This window comes from Nycticebus coucang, chromosome X (assembly GCF_027406575.1).
Source record: "Nycticebus coucang isolate mNycCou1 chromosome X, mNycCou1.pri, whole genome shotgun sequence".
Taxonomy (NCBI): Eukaryota; Metazoa; Chordata; class Mammalia; order Primates; family Lorisidae; genus Nycticebus; species Nycticebus coucang.
In genome coordinates this window covers 129,231,008-129,248,105 of record NC_069804.1, presented here as the reverse complement: position 1 = coordinate 129,248,105, position 17,098 = coordinate 129,231,008, and the positions used below count along the sequence as shown (strand labels likewise).

The 17,098-nt window shown below is 41.4% G+C and overlaps 1 protein-coding gene across 1 annotated transcript; it reads left to right on the top strand.

Annotated features, from left to right (window-relative positions):
* The first annotated feature begins 4,097 nt into the window (after nucleotides 1–4,097).
* Nucleotides 4,098–14,651, top strand: SERTM2 (serine rich and transmembrane domain containing 2). Its single transcript, XM_053579666.1, has 3 exons — nucleotides 4,098–4,120; nucleotides 4,268–4,364; nucleotides 13,214–14,651. The coding sequence occupies exon 3, from the start codon at nucleotides 14,004–14,006 to the stop codon at nucleotides 14,274–14,276; it is 273 nt and encodes a 90-aa protein (XP_053435641.1). The 5' UTR covers nucleotides 4,098–4,120; nucleotides 4,268–4,364; nucleotides 13,214–14,003; the 3' UTR covers nucleotides 14,277–14,651.
* Nucleotides 14,652–17,098: the final 2,447 nt, after the last annotated feature.

Here is a 17,098-nt window from a genome sequence, read left to right as displayed (position 1 = left end):
GGTGACCCCCAACCATAAAATTATTTTTGTTGCTACTTCATAACTGTAATTTTGCTACTGTTATGAATCATAATGTAAATATCTGATATGCAGGATGTATTTTCATTGTTACAAAGGGGTTGTGATCCCTTTGAGGACCACTGCTCTAGGTGGTTCTATTGGACAGGGTCCAGAATATCTCCACTTGGCTCTCTCTCTTGCATGGCCCCCATTTATTTCCCGGGAAACACTTAAAATCCCTTGCCCTGACAAACTCTGGGAATACAGGTCAATCCCAACACAGTCAACTCTGTCCTTCTGCCAAGGACCACATTAGCTTTCTCAGAATGGAGTATAGCCCCAATCCTCTGCCTCTCCACTGCAGGGAATAAATGTCAAGCTCTCTGAGTGATTGGGTGAAATACCCTCTCACTTGGATTAATGTGGAAAATGTTATATGCCCCCAATCCCATCATTCCTGTGGAAGGTGTGTAGTAGACTCTTAGCCTCTTAGCCTGGCAACAGTTCTCTGCAAAGAAACGTTTTCACAAATTTCTCTTTCCACTCTCATCAACAATCTGACATCATTTTATTTCATTGACTCTTTCCTGGAGATTTCCTTTGTAAATTCTTTGTATGATGACCTAGCTTTGGAATTCCCATCTATTGTAGGACATCTATTATGTCTTCTTGGAAAATCGAATTTAGACCATGTGAAATAAGGCTTATTTTTTTCTAATTAGGTAAGAAAAGGTAAACTATCCCCGGTGAAACCCTCAGTTATATTTAAGTAGCCTTATCTTCTTTTAACATCTAGAAATTTGGGGAAAAAATTAGTTTTTTGTTTTCTGAGACAGAATGTCACTTTGTCACCTTTGGTAATGTTCCATGGCATCACACCTCAAACTCTTGGGCTCAAGCGATCCTCTTGCCTCAGTTTTTCATTTTTAGTAGAGATGGGGGTCTCACTCTTGCTCAGGTTGGTCTCGAACTTGTGAGCTCAAGCAATCCACCCACCTTGGCCTCCCAGAGTGCTAGGATTATAGGCGTGAGCGGCCATGCCCAGACAACATTAAAATGTATTGATCATCTATAATTTGTGCTTTAGAAATATTTTGCCATATGGGCGGCGCCTGTGGCTCAGTGAGTAGGGCTCCGGCCCCATATGCCGAGGGTGGCGGGTTCAAACCCGGCCCCGGCCAATCTGCAACCAAAAAAAATAGCCGGGCATTGTGGCGGGCGCCTGTAGTCCCAGCTGCTCGGGAGGCTGAGGCAAGAGAATCGCTTAAGCCCAGGAGCTGGAGGTTGCTGTGAGCTGTGTGATGCCACGGCACTCTACCAAGGGCCATAAAGTGAGACTCTGTCTCTACAAAAAAAAAAAAAAGAAATATTTTGCCATATAATTCCTCTTTTATAATTTTCCTGCTTTTACAGATTTAAAAAAAAAAAGTCTCTGAGAAATTGACTCTCTTAAGGTAATCCAGAAAATACAGATCAAAGTCAAGGCTAAATCGCAGGTCAAAATGCCTTCAAAGTCCCTGGTCTTTCTGCTACACATGATGTTTCCCACGAAAATACCCCAAATGGCAGATGAAAATGAACATGTATTCTGAGTGGCCCAAAGAGGTCCCACCACGAGTACAAAATTTCTCTAAAGTCTCATACTTGATCATAAAAACGAATGCAAAATTTGTGTTCACTGTCATACAAACTCTTTAAGATTACCACTTAACTATATTCCCCCATCCAAGGATTCAAGCAAAATCAATCCTTTAGGAAAAGCCACTATGTTTATCCTGTACTTCCATAAATCTCAAGCTTACTTCTCCAGTTTGAGAAACCCTAGCATACTCTACCTGTTTGAGAAACAAAGGTAGTAGACCCTGCTGGTAAAGCATTAAGGATTTCAAGGGGAGCCTCCACCCATCCATCAGAACCACCAGAATGAGGAATATGCAAAGACATACTAAGATGTAAGAGTTGTTAAGGAGAATTTGAGAATAAAGGGAAATTCACTGCAGTAATTTCTTAAAGACTGGCATGAGAGGCTGGACAAGGGACTTGAAGAGAAACTTCTCTGAAGAAGACAGGCGCGCGGCCTACAGACATGAAAAAATGCTCACCATCCTTAATCATCAGAGAAATGCAGATCAAAACTACTTTGAGATATCCTCAAAATCCCAAGACCAGAGATGTTGGCGTGGATGTGGAGAAAAGGGAACACTTCTACACTGCTGGTGGGAATGCAAATTAATACATTCCTTTTGGAAAGATGTTTGGAGAATACTTAGAGATCTAAAAATAGATCTGCCATTCAATCCTGTAATTCCTCTACTAGTTATATACCCAGAAGACCAAAAATCATATTATAACAAAGATATTTGTACCAGAATGTTTATTGCAGCCCAATTCATAATTGCTAAGTCATGGAAAAAGCCCAAGTGCCCATCAATCTACAAATGGATTAATAAATTGTGGTATATGTACACCATGGAATATTATATAGCCTTAAAGAAAGATGGAGACTTTACCTCTTTCATGTTTACATGGATGGAGCTGGAACATATTCTTCTCAGTAAAGTATCTCAAGAATGGAAGAAAAAGTATCCGATGTACTCAGCCCTAGTATGAAACTAATTTATGGCTTTCATATGAAAGCTATAACCCAGTTATAACCTAAGAATGTGGGGAAGGGGGAGAAGGAGAGGGGGGAGGGGGGATGATGGGCAGAGGAAGGGTGATTGTTGGGATTACACCTGCGGTGCATCTTACAAGGGTGCATGTGAAACTTAGTAAATGTAGAATATAAATGTCTTAACACAATAACTAAGAAAATGCCAGGAAGGCTATGTTAACCAGTGTGATGAAAATATGTCAAATGGTCTATAAAACCAGTGTATGGTGCCCCATGATGGCATTAATGTACACAGCTATGATTTAATAAAAAAAATTTAAAAAAAGATTGGCATGAAACTATTATTAATACTGTTATTAATATTGGCACCATAACCAAAATTGTTGGTGGCATGTGTTGGATGAACAATGCACTAATGATGCTATAATACTGGAGAGGTAACATGGAACATTCAGCTGTTCTTAACCTGGAGCCTGTGGAGTGTGAAAATTGTGTGCCTATTTCTGAGGTAGGAGAAGGTCCATAGCTTGCACTAGGTTTCCAATGGAATCCAGCACCCACAAAGGTTAAGAACCACTGTGACAGAAAAAAGAGCAGAGACCTTAAAATCACACTGCCTTGTTCTCAAATGTCAGCTGCAGGCTTTCTAAACTGCACAACATACTTTCCCTCTGAGCCTCAGGTTCCCCATTTGTAAAATGATTATAAAATCCCAATTACAGGGTTGTGAGGATTAAATGAAGTTCTTTATGTTAAATGCTTGATACAGAGCAGGCCCTGAAGAAATGCTAATCTCCTTCCTCCTGCCACAATATATGAAAGTTGGTAAGGGAATTTAAACTACAGGTGGATAAATCATGTATAATAAAACATACACATAGTATTCCAGATATGCCTTCTTCAAAGATTTCTACCTAAATCTCGGGACCCCAACCAGAAACTCAGGCTCATGGTAAATTTCCACAAACCATATGTATTAAATTGGTGCCTAAAAAAGTTTCCCAGACCTAGCAACATACACACACATACACACTGTTTGTGAAGATGAAATGATTTAAATACGATCACGTCCTGGTAGGTATGTTTGGTTTCAATTTTAAGCATATATTAATGTAATACCTAGTAAAACCTCTTGAATGGAGCCGGAGATCTGATCCTCTTAAATGGCACATGAAGCAGCTTTTATAAAGATTGGGAGGCTCAGCCCAGATTTCATGATGAAGCGTCGAAGGGGTTAAAATGGAAAGCTTATACAAACTTTGCTTCTCGGCTTCTCTCTGATCTCCTCCCTCTCGGGCTCCACAGCGCTAAGGCAGAGTGGAGCTGAATCACAACCTTTACCGCATACTCTAAACTGTTGCCTGTGAAAGAGGAACTGGGGATTTAACTAATTCAAGCTGCTTCCATTCAAGTATTCCAGACAGCACACACACATCCAAACAGAGACTTCTTCTTTGCTCTTTGGAGCTTGCAAGGAGCTGGCGTCTGAAACTGCACTTCAAAACAGTAAGTGGCAACTGGCATTTTAAGTAACTAATAGAAGATGCTTTTCTGCTTTTCTGGAAGGGGTTAGGAAGATGAAAGAGAAAGCATACTTTGTGTGAACATAGTCCTGCTTCTCTGGCAAAACAAGGCTTTCATTCTATTTTCCAGCTATGCCAGAGATGATCCCGAACAAGTTGCCTGTCGGTGCAAGCTTCAAAAAGGATACTTAAATGGCCATCCCCATTTGTACTGGGAACCAGAAGAGGTAAGAGAGATTTGGAAATATTACACTGTTATTCCCGGCGAAGTGAGCGGCATTATTTTATTTGTCAGCAGGTGTGAAAAATAGGTACCATCTGCGGCAGAAGATGCAGCAACTCCCACTTGAGCAAGCTTATTACTTAATGGCTCCAGCCATTGAATAAGCACTTGCTGCTGGAATTGTTTGTAAATAAGCTGATGTAGAATCAGATTCTCTAACAGCTCTTACCTCCCTTAGTTTTGTCTAGGCAGATAAATGCAAACAGAATGTGTTAACTCTTGAAAGCTGTTGCAATTGGTCGTTTTGGCTTTCTTTTCTGAATTGTTCCACTGATTATCTGCCCTAGCTATTTCGTGAGATTTCAGCGCTGGAATTATATAGGCAGGTGGTGCCATGCATAAAAATGTAAAATGCCCAGTGCATTGTTTTCAGGACTTTATTGTGTTAAAGAAAATAAAACTACCAGGAGAGGAGCACCTCAAGAACCAATACTGGGTTTAAGGTACCCTTATTTCTATATCTCTAGCACTTACCAGAGTGTCTTGGATTTGATTGGCATTCAATAAAGGTTTGCTGAATAAATATGTATCTGATTTGGGAGGCTTGTGCAGAACTTCGTTGCTCTTGTTAGAAACAAGTTTCACCCAAGGAATCCCTCTTAGGGGTTCATAGTCCCTTCTCATTTTAAGGAGCAAAATTCATGATCTTGGAGCGTATGTTATTTTGCTGCTGTGAGATTATATATACCATGCTGATGTCAAACATTAGCAAAGACTTGGCATTTCAATACTCATATCAAAAACAATAGAATTTTTTTATTACAATGAGTTTTATTTACTGAGTCAATGAAAAACATGTAATCAGAAAACCAAAGGTGTATTCACATCACTTGGTTATTTTGATTCACATTAGAAGTAAAACAGATGTTCAATTTAATGTTGGACATTGGTCAATTATTAAATTAGTTTGTTTCCCATCCCCCAAACTTCTCTCTCTTTCCTGTCTTCCTTCTTTCTTAGTATTTTCCCCTTCCCTTCCTTCTATGTCGCCCTCAGTAGAGTACCATAGCATCACGGCTCACGGCAACCTCATTCTCTTGGGCTTAAGCGAGTCTCTTGCCTCAGCCTCCCTAGTAGCTGGGTCTACAGGCACCCACCACAATGGCCGGCTATTTTTGTTGTTATTGTTGTTTAGCTAGGCCCAGGCTGGGTTCAAACCCTCCAGCCCAGTGTATGTGGCCGACGCCCTAACCACTGACCTACCAGCACCGAGCCCCTTTTCTCCCTCTTAATCACTCATTTCCTTCCACCTTTCCCCACATCCTTCAACCTCTTTACTCCTCCTAAATTTTTCTTTCCCTCCTCTCTCCTCTCCCCCTTCCTCTACTTCCTTTTCCTAATTCCTTACTCTTTCCCCCCATTCCTCACTCTCCTCCTTATTCCTCAGTGCCTTTCAATCACTTTTACAAAGACTAGAAACTGACTTTTATTTTATGAGCTCTCCAGATAGGACTGCAGGATACTAAAATAATTCCTTCTACAAAAGTTGGATCCTTCAGAATTAATAGAATGTCAGTTCCTTTTTCAATTGCATTGTTTTTCTTTCCAAATGGTGCAGAGTTTTTAATGGAGCAATCATACTTATCTGTGCAACTCATTTATTAGTTAGCAAAAAGAGCCGTGGCAATCCTGTTTGGAAAGTTTTTATGAAAGGTTATCAAAGGTACAGGATCAGAGTGCCAAAGAGCATTCTATAATTCCTAACTTTTCATTTATTCATTTCAAAAACCTTAATGGATTTAGAGAATTAAACTGATAGACCCATCTGAATTGACCAGGCTATCTGGTCTCCTACAGAGCGTAGAGGTTTTATGAAATATGTGATTTGTTTTCCCTTAAAGGGAACATTTAGCGAAACTGACAACTCTAGCTACGATCATTATTCTCTAAACTTCTCCAAGCTTCATAGAATTCTAGTAAATATTTAACAAATATTCAACCTAAGAAAGATTCATGGTCAATTGTGTTAGAGGCAGAAAACTAATGTACTATAAATTGTTATTGAAAATCATCTATAGACACATACTGGCCTTTAAAAATGTGAATTTAAAATTTAATCCATCTCCATGTAGTTTTCCTTTAAAATTGTATAACTGAAATAGCACTTCAAAAGCAAAGTTTCTAACAAAGTGATTGTTCCTTAATTCTAGATTAAAATCTGGAATTTAGTCTCCTTTACACAATAAGAGATGGAGGAGTGAGGGAGAGGGATAGGAAGAAAAGGGAGATTTGGCTCTTCTCCCAACCATACTAGCAGCCAGATCAGAGAGAAGACTGTGCTTCTTTTCAATTGTGTTAAGTGTGTTTCCTCACTCCTACTCATATATTTATTCAATAATTATTCACTGGCTACTGTGAGCACAGCTGCATAAGGCATAAAATGTTGAAAAAGACCCTCAAGGAGTTTATAAATTAGAATGTAGAGGAAAGCACATCAAATGTAGAGATCTACAACATTGGGTAAATATAATTTTCTTGAGGAGAGATAAAAAGCACTGTGGAAGAGGGCAGCGCCTGTGGCTCAGGGAGTAGGGCCCCAGCCCCATATGCCAGAGGTGGCGGGTTCAAACCCGGCCCCGGCCAAAACTGCAAAAAAAAAAAAGCATTGTGGGAGGCCGAGTGCAGTGGCTCACACCTATAATCCTAGCACTCTGGGAGGCCAAGGCTGGTAAATTGCCTGAGCTCACAGGTTCCAGACCAGCCTGAGCAAGACTGAAACCCCATCGCTAAAAAATAGTCAGGCATTGTGTCAGGCGCCTGTAGTCCCAGCTACTTGGGAAGCTGAGGCAAGAGAATCACTTGAGCCCAAGAGTTTGAGGTTGCTGTGAGCTGTGACATAACAGCACTCTATCAGGGGCAACAAAGTGAGATTCTGTCTCAAAAATAGAAAAGCATTGTGGGAATTAGGACTGGGGTAGAAAATGAGGTCAGTTTCATGAGCTGAACCTTGAAAACCAGTAGCATTTCCCCCTTCAGGGACGCGTGGAGAAGGAAGGGACTATTCATACAAAAACATGGAAACGAGGAAGCAGATAAGAGCAAGCATTACAATTTAGAAAGGAAGGTAATGGAAGGACTTAGGGTTAGTTGGGGCCAGGGCATTGACAGACTTGAATGTCAAACTAAGGAGAAAGGAGTGAAGTCCGAGGCAATAAGGAGCCTCAAAGGGAATTTGTAGAATTCCAAAACTTGATTCATCTTTCATCTTATTAAAATAGTTATAAATAAATCATACACTAATAAATGTAGAGTAAAAAGAACAAGTTGAAGATTGCACACAACCTGTTACTTTTTAAAATAAAATTCAAAAGAAATAAAAACTATTATTGTTTAGGCATAGGAACATGTGTGGAAGGGGTAAGTGTGTAAATAAAGGTATGGTAATGATTCACAAAATTCAGGGTATTGGTTATACCTAGAGAGGAGTGGGTAGAATGAGACGGGGAGGAGCATAGGCAGATGTCATGTAAATTAAATGATTAGTTATTAGTTATTCTCAATCTCAAAATTGGCAAGTATTTGTTCACAGGTGTTTGTCCAAGGACGTTCATTATATTATTATTATTATTATTTTATTTTATTTTATTTATTTATTTATTTTTGTAGAGAAAGAGTCTCACTTTATGGCCCTCGGTAGAGTGCTGTGGCCTCACACAGCTCACAGCAACCTCCAACTCCTGGGCTTAAGTGATTCTCTTGCCTCAGCCTCCCGAGTGGCTGGGACTACAGGCGCCCGCCACAACGCCCGGCTATTTTTTGGTTGCAGTTTGGCCGGGGCCGGGTTTGAACCCGCCACCCTCGGTATATGGGGCCGGCGCCTTACCAACTGAGCCACAGGCGCCACCCCGTTCATTATATTATTAAGTAAGCAAATAAAAAATGGGACCTGAAATTTACCAATGATGATAATACACCATAAACCAAGGAGTGTGAGTTATCCAATTCTGTGTATTTGGGTTCCAAAGTGGAATAGAAAAGATACTGTGATATTATACAGATTTCTCCTACTTGGCTTGCACAAGCAGTGACTGCTTATTTTTCTTTCCACTTCTCTTCTGGAAGGCAGGTGAAAAATTACCTTGAGATATACAAGGATAAAACAATCATGACACTCTTATCTCTGGGATACTCCCATTGTTAAGGAAAGGAAGTTGCTAGAAAGAAGAGGTAGTGAGGAGGAAGGCTCCTTGGACTGACACCCTATCTATGAAGCACATTTAATACACAGGGGGGCAGGGGAGATCAAAAGATGCCTCTGTGTGGGCTGCCTGGCACTGTCAGAGTCCTGAATTTGAAGTGTTTCTGTTCTATTTGTAGACCGGGGCTTCTCAGCCCTGCCTGCATATCTAAATCACCTGTGGAGATTTTAAGACATACAGATAATCATGCTCCACACAGACCTAGTGAATCAGAGCCCCTGGAGGAAGGACTCAGGTATACATATTTTTGAAAAGTTCAAGAACTAATACTAAAGTACAGCAAGAATGAAAACCATTCCCTGAAGACTGGGCTTAGAAACTTTAAGTGGGTAGCTTATTACAAACATGGATTCCAGGGTCCCAGAGAGATCTAAGAAGCAAGGGAAAGATCTAGGAATCAGATAGATAGATAGATAGAAATAGATTTATATGTAGATTTATATATATATATAATCTATATATATAGATGCCTATATAGTAAAATATATATATATATATATATTTTTTTTTTTTTTTGAGACAGGGTCTTATTTCGTTGTGGCGTCATAGCTCACAGCAACCTCAAACTCTTGGGCTCCAGCTATCCCCTTGCCTCAACCTCCCAAGTAGCTGGAACTATAGGCACCCTCCACAATGCCCGGCAATTTTTTTTTTCTTTGAGAGACAGAGTCTCACTTTGTCACCTTTGGTAGAGTGCTGTGGAGTCACAGCTCACAGCAACCTTCAGTTCTTGGGCTTAGGCGATTCTCTTGCCTCAGCCTCCCAAGTAGCTGGGACTACAGGTGCCTGCCACAACACCCAGCTTTTTTTTTTTTTTTTTTTTGCAGTTAGGCTGGGGCTGGATTCCAACCCGCCACCCTCAGTATATACAGCCAGTGCCCTACTCACTGAGCCACAGGCACTGCCCATGCCCAGCTATTTTTTAAAGACGAGGTCTCACACTTGCTCAGACAAGTCTCGAACTCGTGAACTCAAGTGATCCACCCGCCTCGGCCTCCCAGAGGGCTGAGATTATAGGCATAAACTACCGCGCCCAGCCATGGAATCTATATTTTTAATAAGTACCCTTCAGGTGATTCTGATAAAGGGGACTTCTTAGACCACACTGAGAAACATTGCCCCAAAGGTTCCAAAACACTAGGGTTTCGGGGTGATTATTTTGTGTCCTTCTACGGGCTGCCATAACAAAGTTGCACAAACTGAGTGACTTAAGACAACAGAAATTTTTTCTCTCAGATCTAGAAGCTAGAAGTTTCTGGAATCGAAGCATCAGCAGGGCCTCCAGCCCTCTGAAATCTGTAGGGTAGATCTTTTCCTCACCTCTTCTAGGCTCTGGTAGTTGCTGCCAATCCTTGGCATTCCTTGCCTTGTAGATGGGTCACTCCAGCCTCTGCCTGTCTTCTCCATGGATGTGTCCGTCTTCTCTTCTTTTTTTAATTTTGAATTAATATGAGGGAGAAAGGGTAGGAGGGAGGGAGATTGTCAAACTGTCTTGTCTTCTTTTTGTTTTTGCAGTTTTGTTTTTTTTTTTTTTTTTTGGCCGGGGCTGGGTTTGAACCCGCCGTCTCTGGCAAATGGGGCCGGTACCCTACTCCTTTGAGCCACAGGTGCTGCCCTGTCTTTTCTTCTCATAAGAACACCAGTCCTTGGATTAGGGCCAGCCTAATGACCTCATTTTAACTTGATTATGTCTGCAAAGACTTTATTTCCAAACAAGTTCTCATTCACACCTACTGAGGGTTAGGACTTCAACATACCTTTTGGGGTGACACACTTCAACCCATAATACTGTTTTAAATATATATATATATATATATATATATTTTTTGCAGTTTTTGTCTGGGACCGGGTTTGAACCCGCCACCTCTAGTATATGGGGCCGGCACCCTACTCCCTGAGCCACAGGCACCGCCCTGTTTTAAATACTTAAAAAAAAAAATGGGCTGGGTACAGTGGTTCACGGCTATAATCTTACCACTCTGGGAGGCTGAGGCAGGAGGATTGTGCTTGAGCTCAAGAGTTCAAGATCAGGCGGCGCCTGTGGCTCAAGGAGTAGGGCGCTGGTCCCGTATGCCGAAGGTGGTGGGTTCAAACCTAGCCCCGGCCAAAAAAAAAAAAAACAAAAAAAAGAGTTCAAGATCAGCTTGAGCAAAGTGAGATCCCATCTCTACTAAAAATAGAAAAAATAAGCTGGGCGCTGAGGCACATACCTGTAGTCCTAGCAACTCGGGTGGCTGAGGCAGGAGGATTGCCTGAACCCAGGAGTTTGAGGTTGCTGGAAGCTAGGCTGAGGCCAGAGCACTCTAGCCTTGGAAACGGAGTGAGACTCTGTCTCAAAAAAATAAAATAAAGCAACAAAAACAAACAATAAGACAGGTATTTATGTTCTTTAGCTGGGCTATCTAGAGAGAAAAACCAATAATTAACTCTCAAAGCTTGGTGGACAAAGAGTCACTCGGAAAGCTTATGTTCAAAATGCATGCTGCTGGTCTCCGATCCCAGATAATCAAAAATCAAAATAGATGCACCTTTAAGTATAGCAAAAATGTTTCCTAGGCTATTGCTCCAAATATTGTAGAAAGTTCCTCTCCTTGCTTGTTTCTCGTGAACTTGAAGACTGTACTTAGGTGGCAGGGCAGTAAGGAGGTGGACTAAGGCACATGCAGATTTTGGAAAATATGTAACATGGGATAGGCTTTAAGCTGAAATGCTCCTAGCTAGGGGCAAAATTCAAGATGATGGGAAGAGTAATTAATTGTTGTGGCCATTTCTATAAACACTCCTGGGGTATGTTAACGAGAGAAGTAGGCTAGCTACGTTGTCGGCAATCTACTATTGCACGTAGTAGTGTGACAGGTAATGGTAGTTTATTTTATTTATTTTAGTCACCCCACATCAAAATTCATAATTGAAATGACAAGCTAAATCATTTTGGAAGATGCCAACAACAAATAGTTGTCTCTGGCTGGGCGCAATGGCTCACGCCTTTGATCCTAGCACTCTGGGAGGCCGAGGCAGGTGGATTGCCTGAGCTCACAGGTTCAAGACCAGCCTGAGCCACAGCAAGACTTTGTCTCTAAAAAATAATAATAATAATAATAATAGCCAGGTGTTGTGGCAGGCACCTATAGTCCCAGCTGCTTGGGAGGCTGAGGCAAGAGAATTGCTTGAGCCCAAGAGTTTGAGGTTGCTGTGAGCTATGACGCCACGGCATTCTACTGAGGGTGATAAAGTGAGACTCTATCTCAAAAGAAATTTAAAAAAAAAAAATAGTTGCCCCTATTTACGCACTGGAATGTTTTTGCCAACTAAGTCAAGGTTCTGCCTTTACCAGTAATGAGGGTGCAGTTATTAGCTCAAAACATGCATATCCTCTTACTTCCTTCTGGTTTACAGATATTGAGGGGGGAAAATGTGTTTTCTCATCCCACAGATCTCGATGACAGAGAACTAAAACAAAATTGGGAAAAGCCTGCATTTCTGAACATTCTCGGGTTAGTGAAAGTGACAATTGGCATTCTGACCTGGAGATTAAAAAACAAAGCCTTAAAGATCTCCTTTGTTTCAGTGCTAGGCTTTCCTGGTTAAGCTAGATCAATGATTCTCAGTCCTGGCTGTACTTTAGAGTTACTTGGGGAGATTTTTAAAAATAGCAATGCTTGGGCCCATCCCAGACCAATAATGTCAGAATCTGTAGAGTGGTCCTGAGGCCCCTTCTGTGAAGATTGTAATTCAGAATGTCTAGGGTGGGGTCCAGAGTCTATATGTTAGTAAGTACCCCAGGTAAATCTTATGCTCACTTAGGAAAATACTTTCCTAATGTCCTTAGCTACTGTTTAGAGACATAATTTTTTTTTTTTGAGACAGAGTCTCATTTTGTTGCCCTAGGTAGAGTGCCATGGCGTCACAGCTCACAGCAACTTCAAACTCTTGGGCTCAAGCAATTCTCTTGCCTCAGCCTCCCAAGTAGCTGGGACTATAGTTACCTGACACAACACCCAGCTATTTTTAGAGACGGGGTCTCACTGTAGCTCAGGCTGGTCTCAAACCTATGAGCTCAGGCAATCCACTCTCCTTGGCCTCCCAGAGTGCTAGGATTACAGGTGTGGGCCACCACTCCTGGCCATGACCTAAATTTTTCTGTAACCTTTCAATAAGTATTTTCTACACGTACATAGAAGCATTCAAAATTATGGAAACTCAGGATATGATTTTAACTAGTTTGCCTGTAGCAAACCAATTTGCAAATTGTTGATTTTTCTTTCAAAAGAAATTGCCATTGTGCGGCGCCTATGGCTCAGTGGATAGGGCACTGGCCCCATATACTGAGGGTAGCAGGTTCAAACCCAGCCCCGGCCAAATTGTAACAAAAAAATAGCTGGGCATTGTGGCGGGTGCCTGTAGTCCCAGCTACTTGGGAGGCTAAGGCAAGACAATTGCCTAAGCCCAAGAGTTGGAGGTTGTTGATGCCATGCCACTCTACCTAGGGTGATAAAGTGAAACTCTGTCTTTACCAAAAAAAAAAAAAAAAAAGAAATTGCCAAATTTTTTTTGCCATTGCAATACCTAAATCTTTTATTTATTTTTTTTCCAGGAAAATAAATCAGTTGAAGAATCTTAGGAGCCAAATCTTCTAAGCCTGGGCCTATTGCTGTCAACATCTCTGAGACCTCCTTCATCTGAGAATTACCAGGTCTGACAATACTTTCCCTCCAGTCTCCAGTGAGGGACATCAACAAAGCTGTAGAAACTCACATCCTTCTAGACTTACAAACGTCAAGCTGTACAGCTGGGCAGGAACCTTACAATCTCCATCCTTGGGGAAGATTCAAGAAGAAAGCCAAGAGGGGTGAAAGGTCAGATATGCTCAGCTTGAAATATACAAAAGCCTTTAGAAAGTCTCTTTACAGAAGAGCCCAGTTGAATACACAGAACTAGTCCACACATCCAGACGAGCTGTAGGGAAAAGGGAGCCCTTTCTCCCTCTACCAGAACATAGTAAAATCTGATATAATACTCTAGGAGATTCTTGGCCCCCCATCACAGTATTATAAAGCAATTTCACCATATTTATTTTAATCAGAATAAGGGTAGGGGTGTGAAAAATAAAGTTCTATTTCTTTACTTTTCAAAATTGACTAAGAAGCTCTGATAAAACCTTTTGGAGGTGTGCTTGCTGTGCTGGAAGACAGAGAGGGCGTGGCTATTGCCAAATTAGAACATCGCCGTTTTCTTGTTTGTGCACTACTGACATAGCTCTGAAAGTGATTGGTATCAGATTGTTAGAACACCCACAATAGATTCAGAGACAGTCTAAGAGACCGTGGAATGCCTCAAGGGAAATAGAAATCATTAGCAACAGGCACTGATTCAAGTCTTGAGTGATGACAGAGGTACATTTTAAATTCCATGGAAATCTCACTGGGCGGGCCCATTTTCCCACTCTGGCAACAGAGGTTGACACCACTTCAGACAAGTATTCCAACCTGTACATGTATGTGGGTTTATTTCTGAGCCTCCTGGCCATTCTCCTCATTCTGCTCTTCACAATGCTCCTTCGGCTCAAGCATGTCATCTCACCTATCACCACTGAGAGCACAGAAAGTGTCCCTCAGTTCACAGATGTAGAGATGCAAAGTCGAATCCCCACTCCTTAAAGCCAGGATGAAAGCGAGCTTTCATGGATCTCAGTGAACCCTGGTATGTGGATATCCAGGAAAGCTTGCTTTCTTGCATGAAGCTTCCCATGTAGGGAATCAACAAGTTGTTCATTTAACATGCTATTCATGTTTTGTGCTATAATTCATCTTGAATCTGCTTGTGAGATACCTAAGAGGTTAAAGGCTCATTCTTTGAAAGGAATATAGGAAATGGCAGCTGGTTGGGAGGGCATGTTCCCATAGTAACCAAAGAGAGCCTGGGCCTTGAACAAACCTCAAACCACAAAAATTCATATGCAGTGGTTGTAAGAAACACAGAATACCTGGAAACTCCAAAAGTGAGGCAGATTTGCCTTCAAAAAGGCTGATTATTGGCTCAGCGCCTGTGGCTTAAGCGGCTAAGGTGCCAACCACATACACCTGAGCTTGCGGGTTCGAATCCAGCAAGAGAATTACTTGAGCCCAGGAGTTAGAGGTTGCTGTGAGCTGTGATGGCACAGCACTCTACCAAGGGCAACAGCTTGAGGCACTGTCTCAAAAAAAAAAAAAAAAGGCTGATTATTGAAAGATGGTACTCCAAGAAAAGAACAAGTTTTAATTTAGTACTTCAACCCTAAAGAATCACCTCTATTAACATGAAGCCAAATTATGTCAGAGGTTAACCGAAGGGACTACTAACCCTTTCCCAAAAGAGCGATGATTTGATCATCTTAGCCCCTCAAGTTTGTCACAAATGAAAGAAGAGATTTAAAGAAGCCAGAGCAAGTTTGCAGAAAGAACTTCCTAGTAAACAAACCCATGTTGAGAGGGAAAATATGTATATGATATCTGTGTTAATTCTATTACTTGACTTTTAAAAACTTGTACAATAGCAGATATATTACCAAAATCTAGAACAATGAGCTGCCCCCACATCAAGAAAAAATTAAGTGAAAATATTTTCATGGGCAGCACCTGTGGCTCAGTCAGTAGGGCGCAGGCCCCTTATACCAAGGGTGGTGGGTTCAAACCTGGCCCCAGCCAAATTGCAACAAAAAAATAGCTGGGCATTGTAGTGGGTGCCTGTGGTCCCAACTACTTGGGAGGCTGAGGCAAGAGAATCGCCTAAGCCGAAGAGCTGGAGGTTGCTGTGAGCTGTGACACCATGGCACTCTACTGAGGGCAACAAAATGAGACTCTGTCTCAAAAAAAAAAAAAAAAATAGCCGAGCCTTGTGGCGGGCACCTATAGCCCCAGCTACTTAAGAGGCTGAGGCAAGAGAATCACTTAAGCCCAAGAGTTGGAGGTTGCTGTGAGCTGTTGATGCCATGGCACTCTACCGAGGGCGACATAGTGAGACTAGCTAAAAAAAAATTTTTTTTTCATGATAATGAACTGAGCATTATACATGCAGCTTATTTGCCTTTTTCTCCCTCCCCATCACACCCCAGAATTGAGGTACACACAAATACAAGCTTTATTTAAAGATGGCCTTGGCAAAGAAGATTCAACTATACTTTAAAACAGAAATGAAATAATCTTGGTATTCTGTGGTTAAATGATTGTGGTTTACGACAAAACATTCGAGCCTTCTGGGTCCCGGGGGGATTTTTTGCCGAAAAATGATCAGGGAGCTATTTAGTCATCATTAGACTCTTTTTATATCTGAGTGTAAGAAAAACAAAGAGAGAGAAAGGAGGGAAAGATTGAACAATACCCTCTAACAAATCCTTATTGAGATCAATATCATTGAATGTCACATTTATATTTCCCAGAAAATGTTCTTCCTTCGTGATTCCTGCCAAATAATGAAGTGTTTCACTTATTATCTATGAGAGAAATATATTTTGAAAAATTCCATTCTCATAAGTAGCACTAGTATGCCAGTAGGGAGAGAGAATTTAATTTTTTAAATTAACTTTCCAAAGGGGAACCAAAGGAGATGAGTACCATTTACAAATTAGACAAATTAAAATTACAAAGCTAGTCATATTCTTGCCACCAAAGTACTATACTTCCGTGTTAAAATCCACCTACTTAAGAAAATATCGGTTCTCCCTTGCACCTAAAAGATAGTCATCAAATTTCACAGAGTACTCCCTCGGGAATTACAGTGGTGATAAGAGAAATGGAATAGATGTTAGGTTAATGCCCCCTTTACCAGACATGTAGCTTTCTAGGTCTGTAACCGATTTAGATTGGCCCCTTTACTCTGATCTGAATATAGCTTGGTGGTGAAATTCCCAAGTGCTTTCCACTTTTATACACAGTCATTTGCCAATGCTCCACTCTCCAGGGGGCTGCAAAGTGTGAAATCCCCACATGCAGAGCTAAACTTAGCAGCAAGGCTGACTGCTACACCTGTTACGACTGTACTTGCTCGGTCAGAGATGGCCGCTGCATTCTGGACCATTCAGAACAAATTAGCAGGTAGGCTAAGGCTTCGATAGGGATATGGTGGTACAGTTCCCTTTTGGCTTAGATTTTCCAAAACTCAAAGTGATTTATATTATTAAGTCGTACATTACTCAACACCCAGATTCCATGGGCCCTTTAAAATCTGAGCTCTTGGCAGCCATACGTGGACTTCATCAAAAACTGGAAATATACCCCAAAACTTCTTCTTTTTTTTTTTTTTTTTTTGTGATTTCTGGCCGGGGCTGGGTTTGAACCCGCCACCTCTGGCATATGGGACCAGCGCCCTACTCCTTGAGCCGCAGGTGCCGCCCCACCCCAAAACTTCTTAAACACACACTTCCCTTCACTCTAGGCTCCCCTTTTGTGCCCACAGTATTTGATGCACTTTATAGTTGAAAAGTCAATGGCTGGATCCATGAAGG

What these genes read in the sequence shown, in the direction of transcription:
- SERTM2 (XM_053579666.1), top strand. Translation starts at nt 14,004, where the DNA reads ATGACAGAGGTACATTTTAAATTCCATGGAAATCTCACTGGGCGGGCC.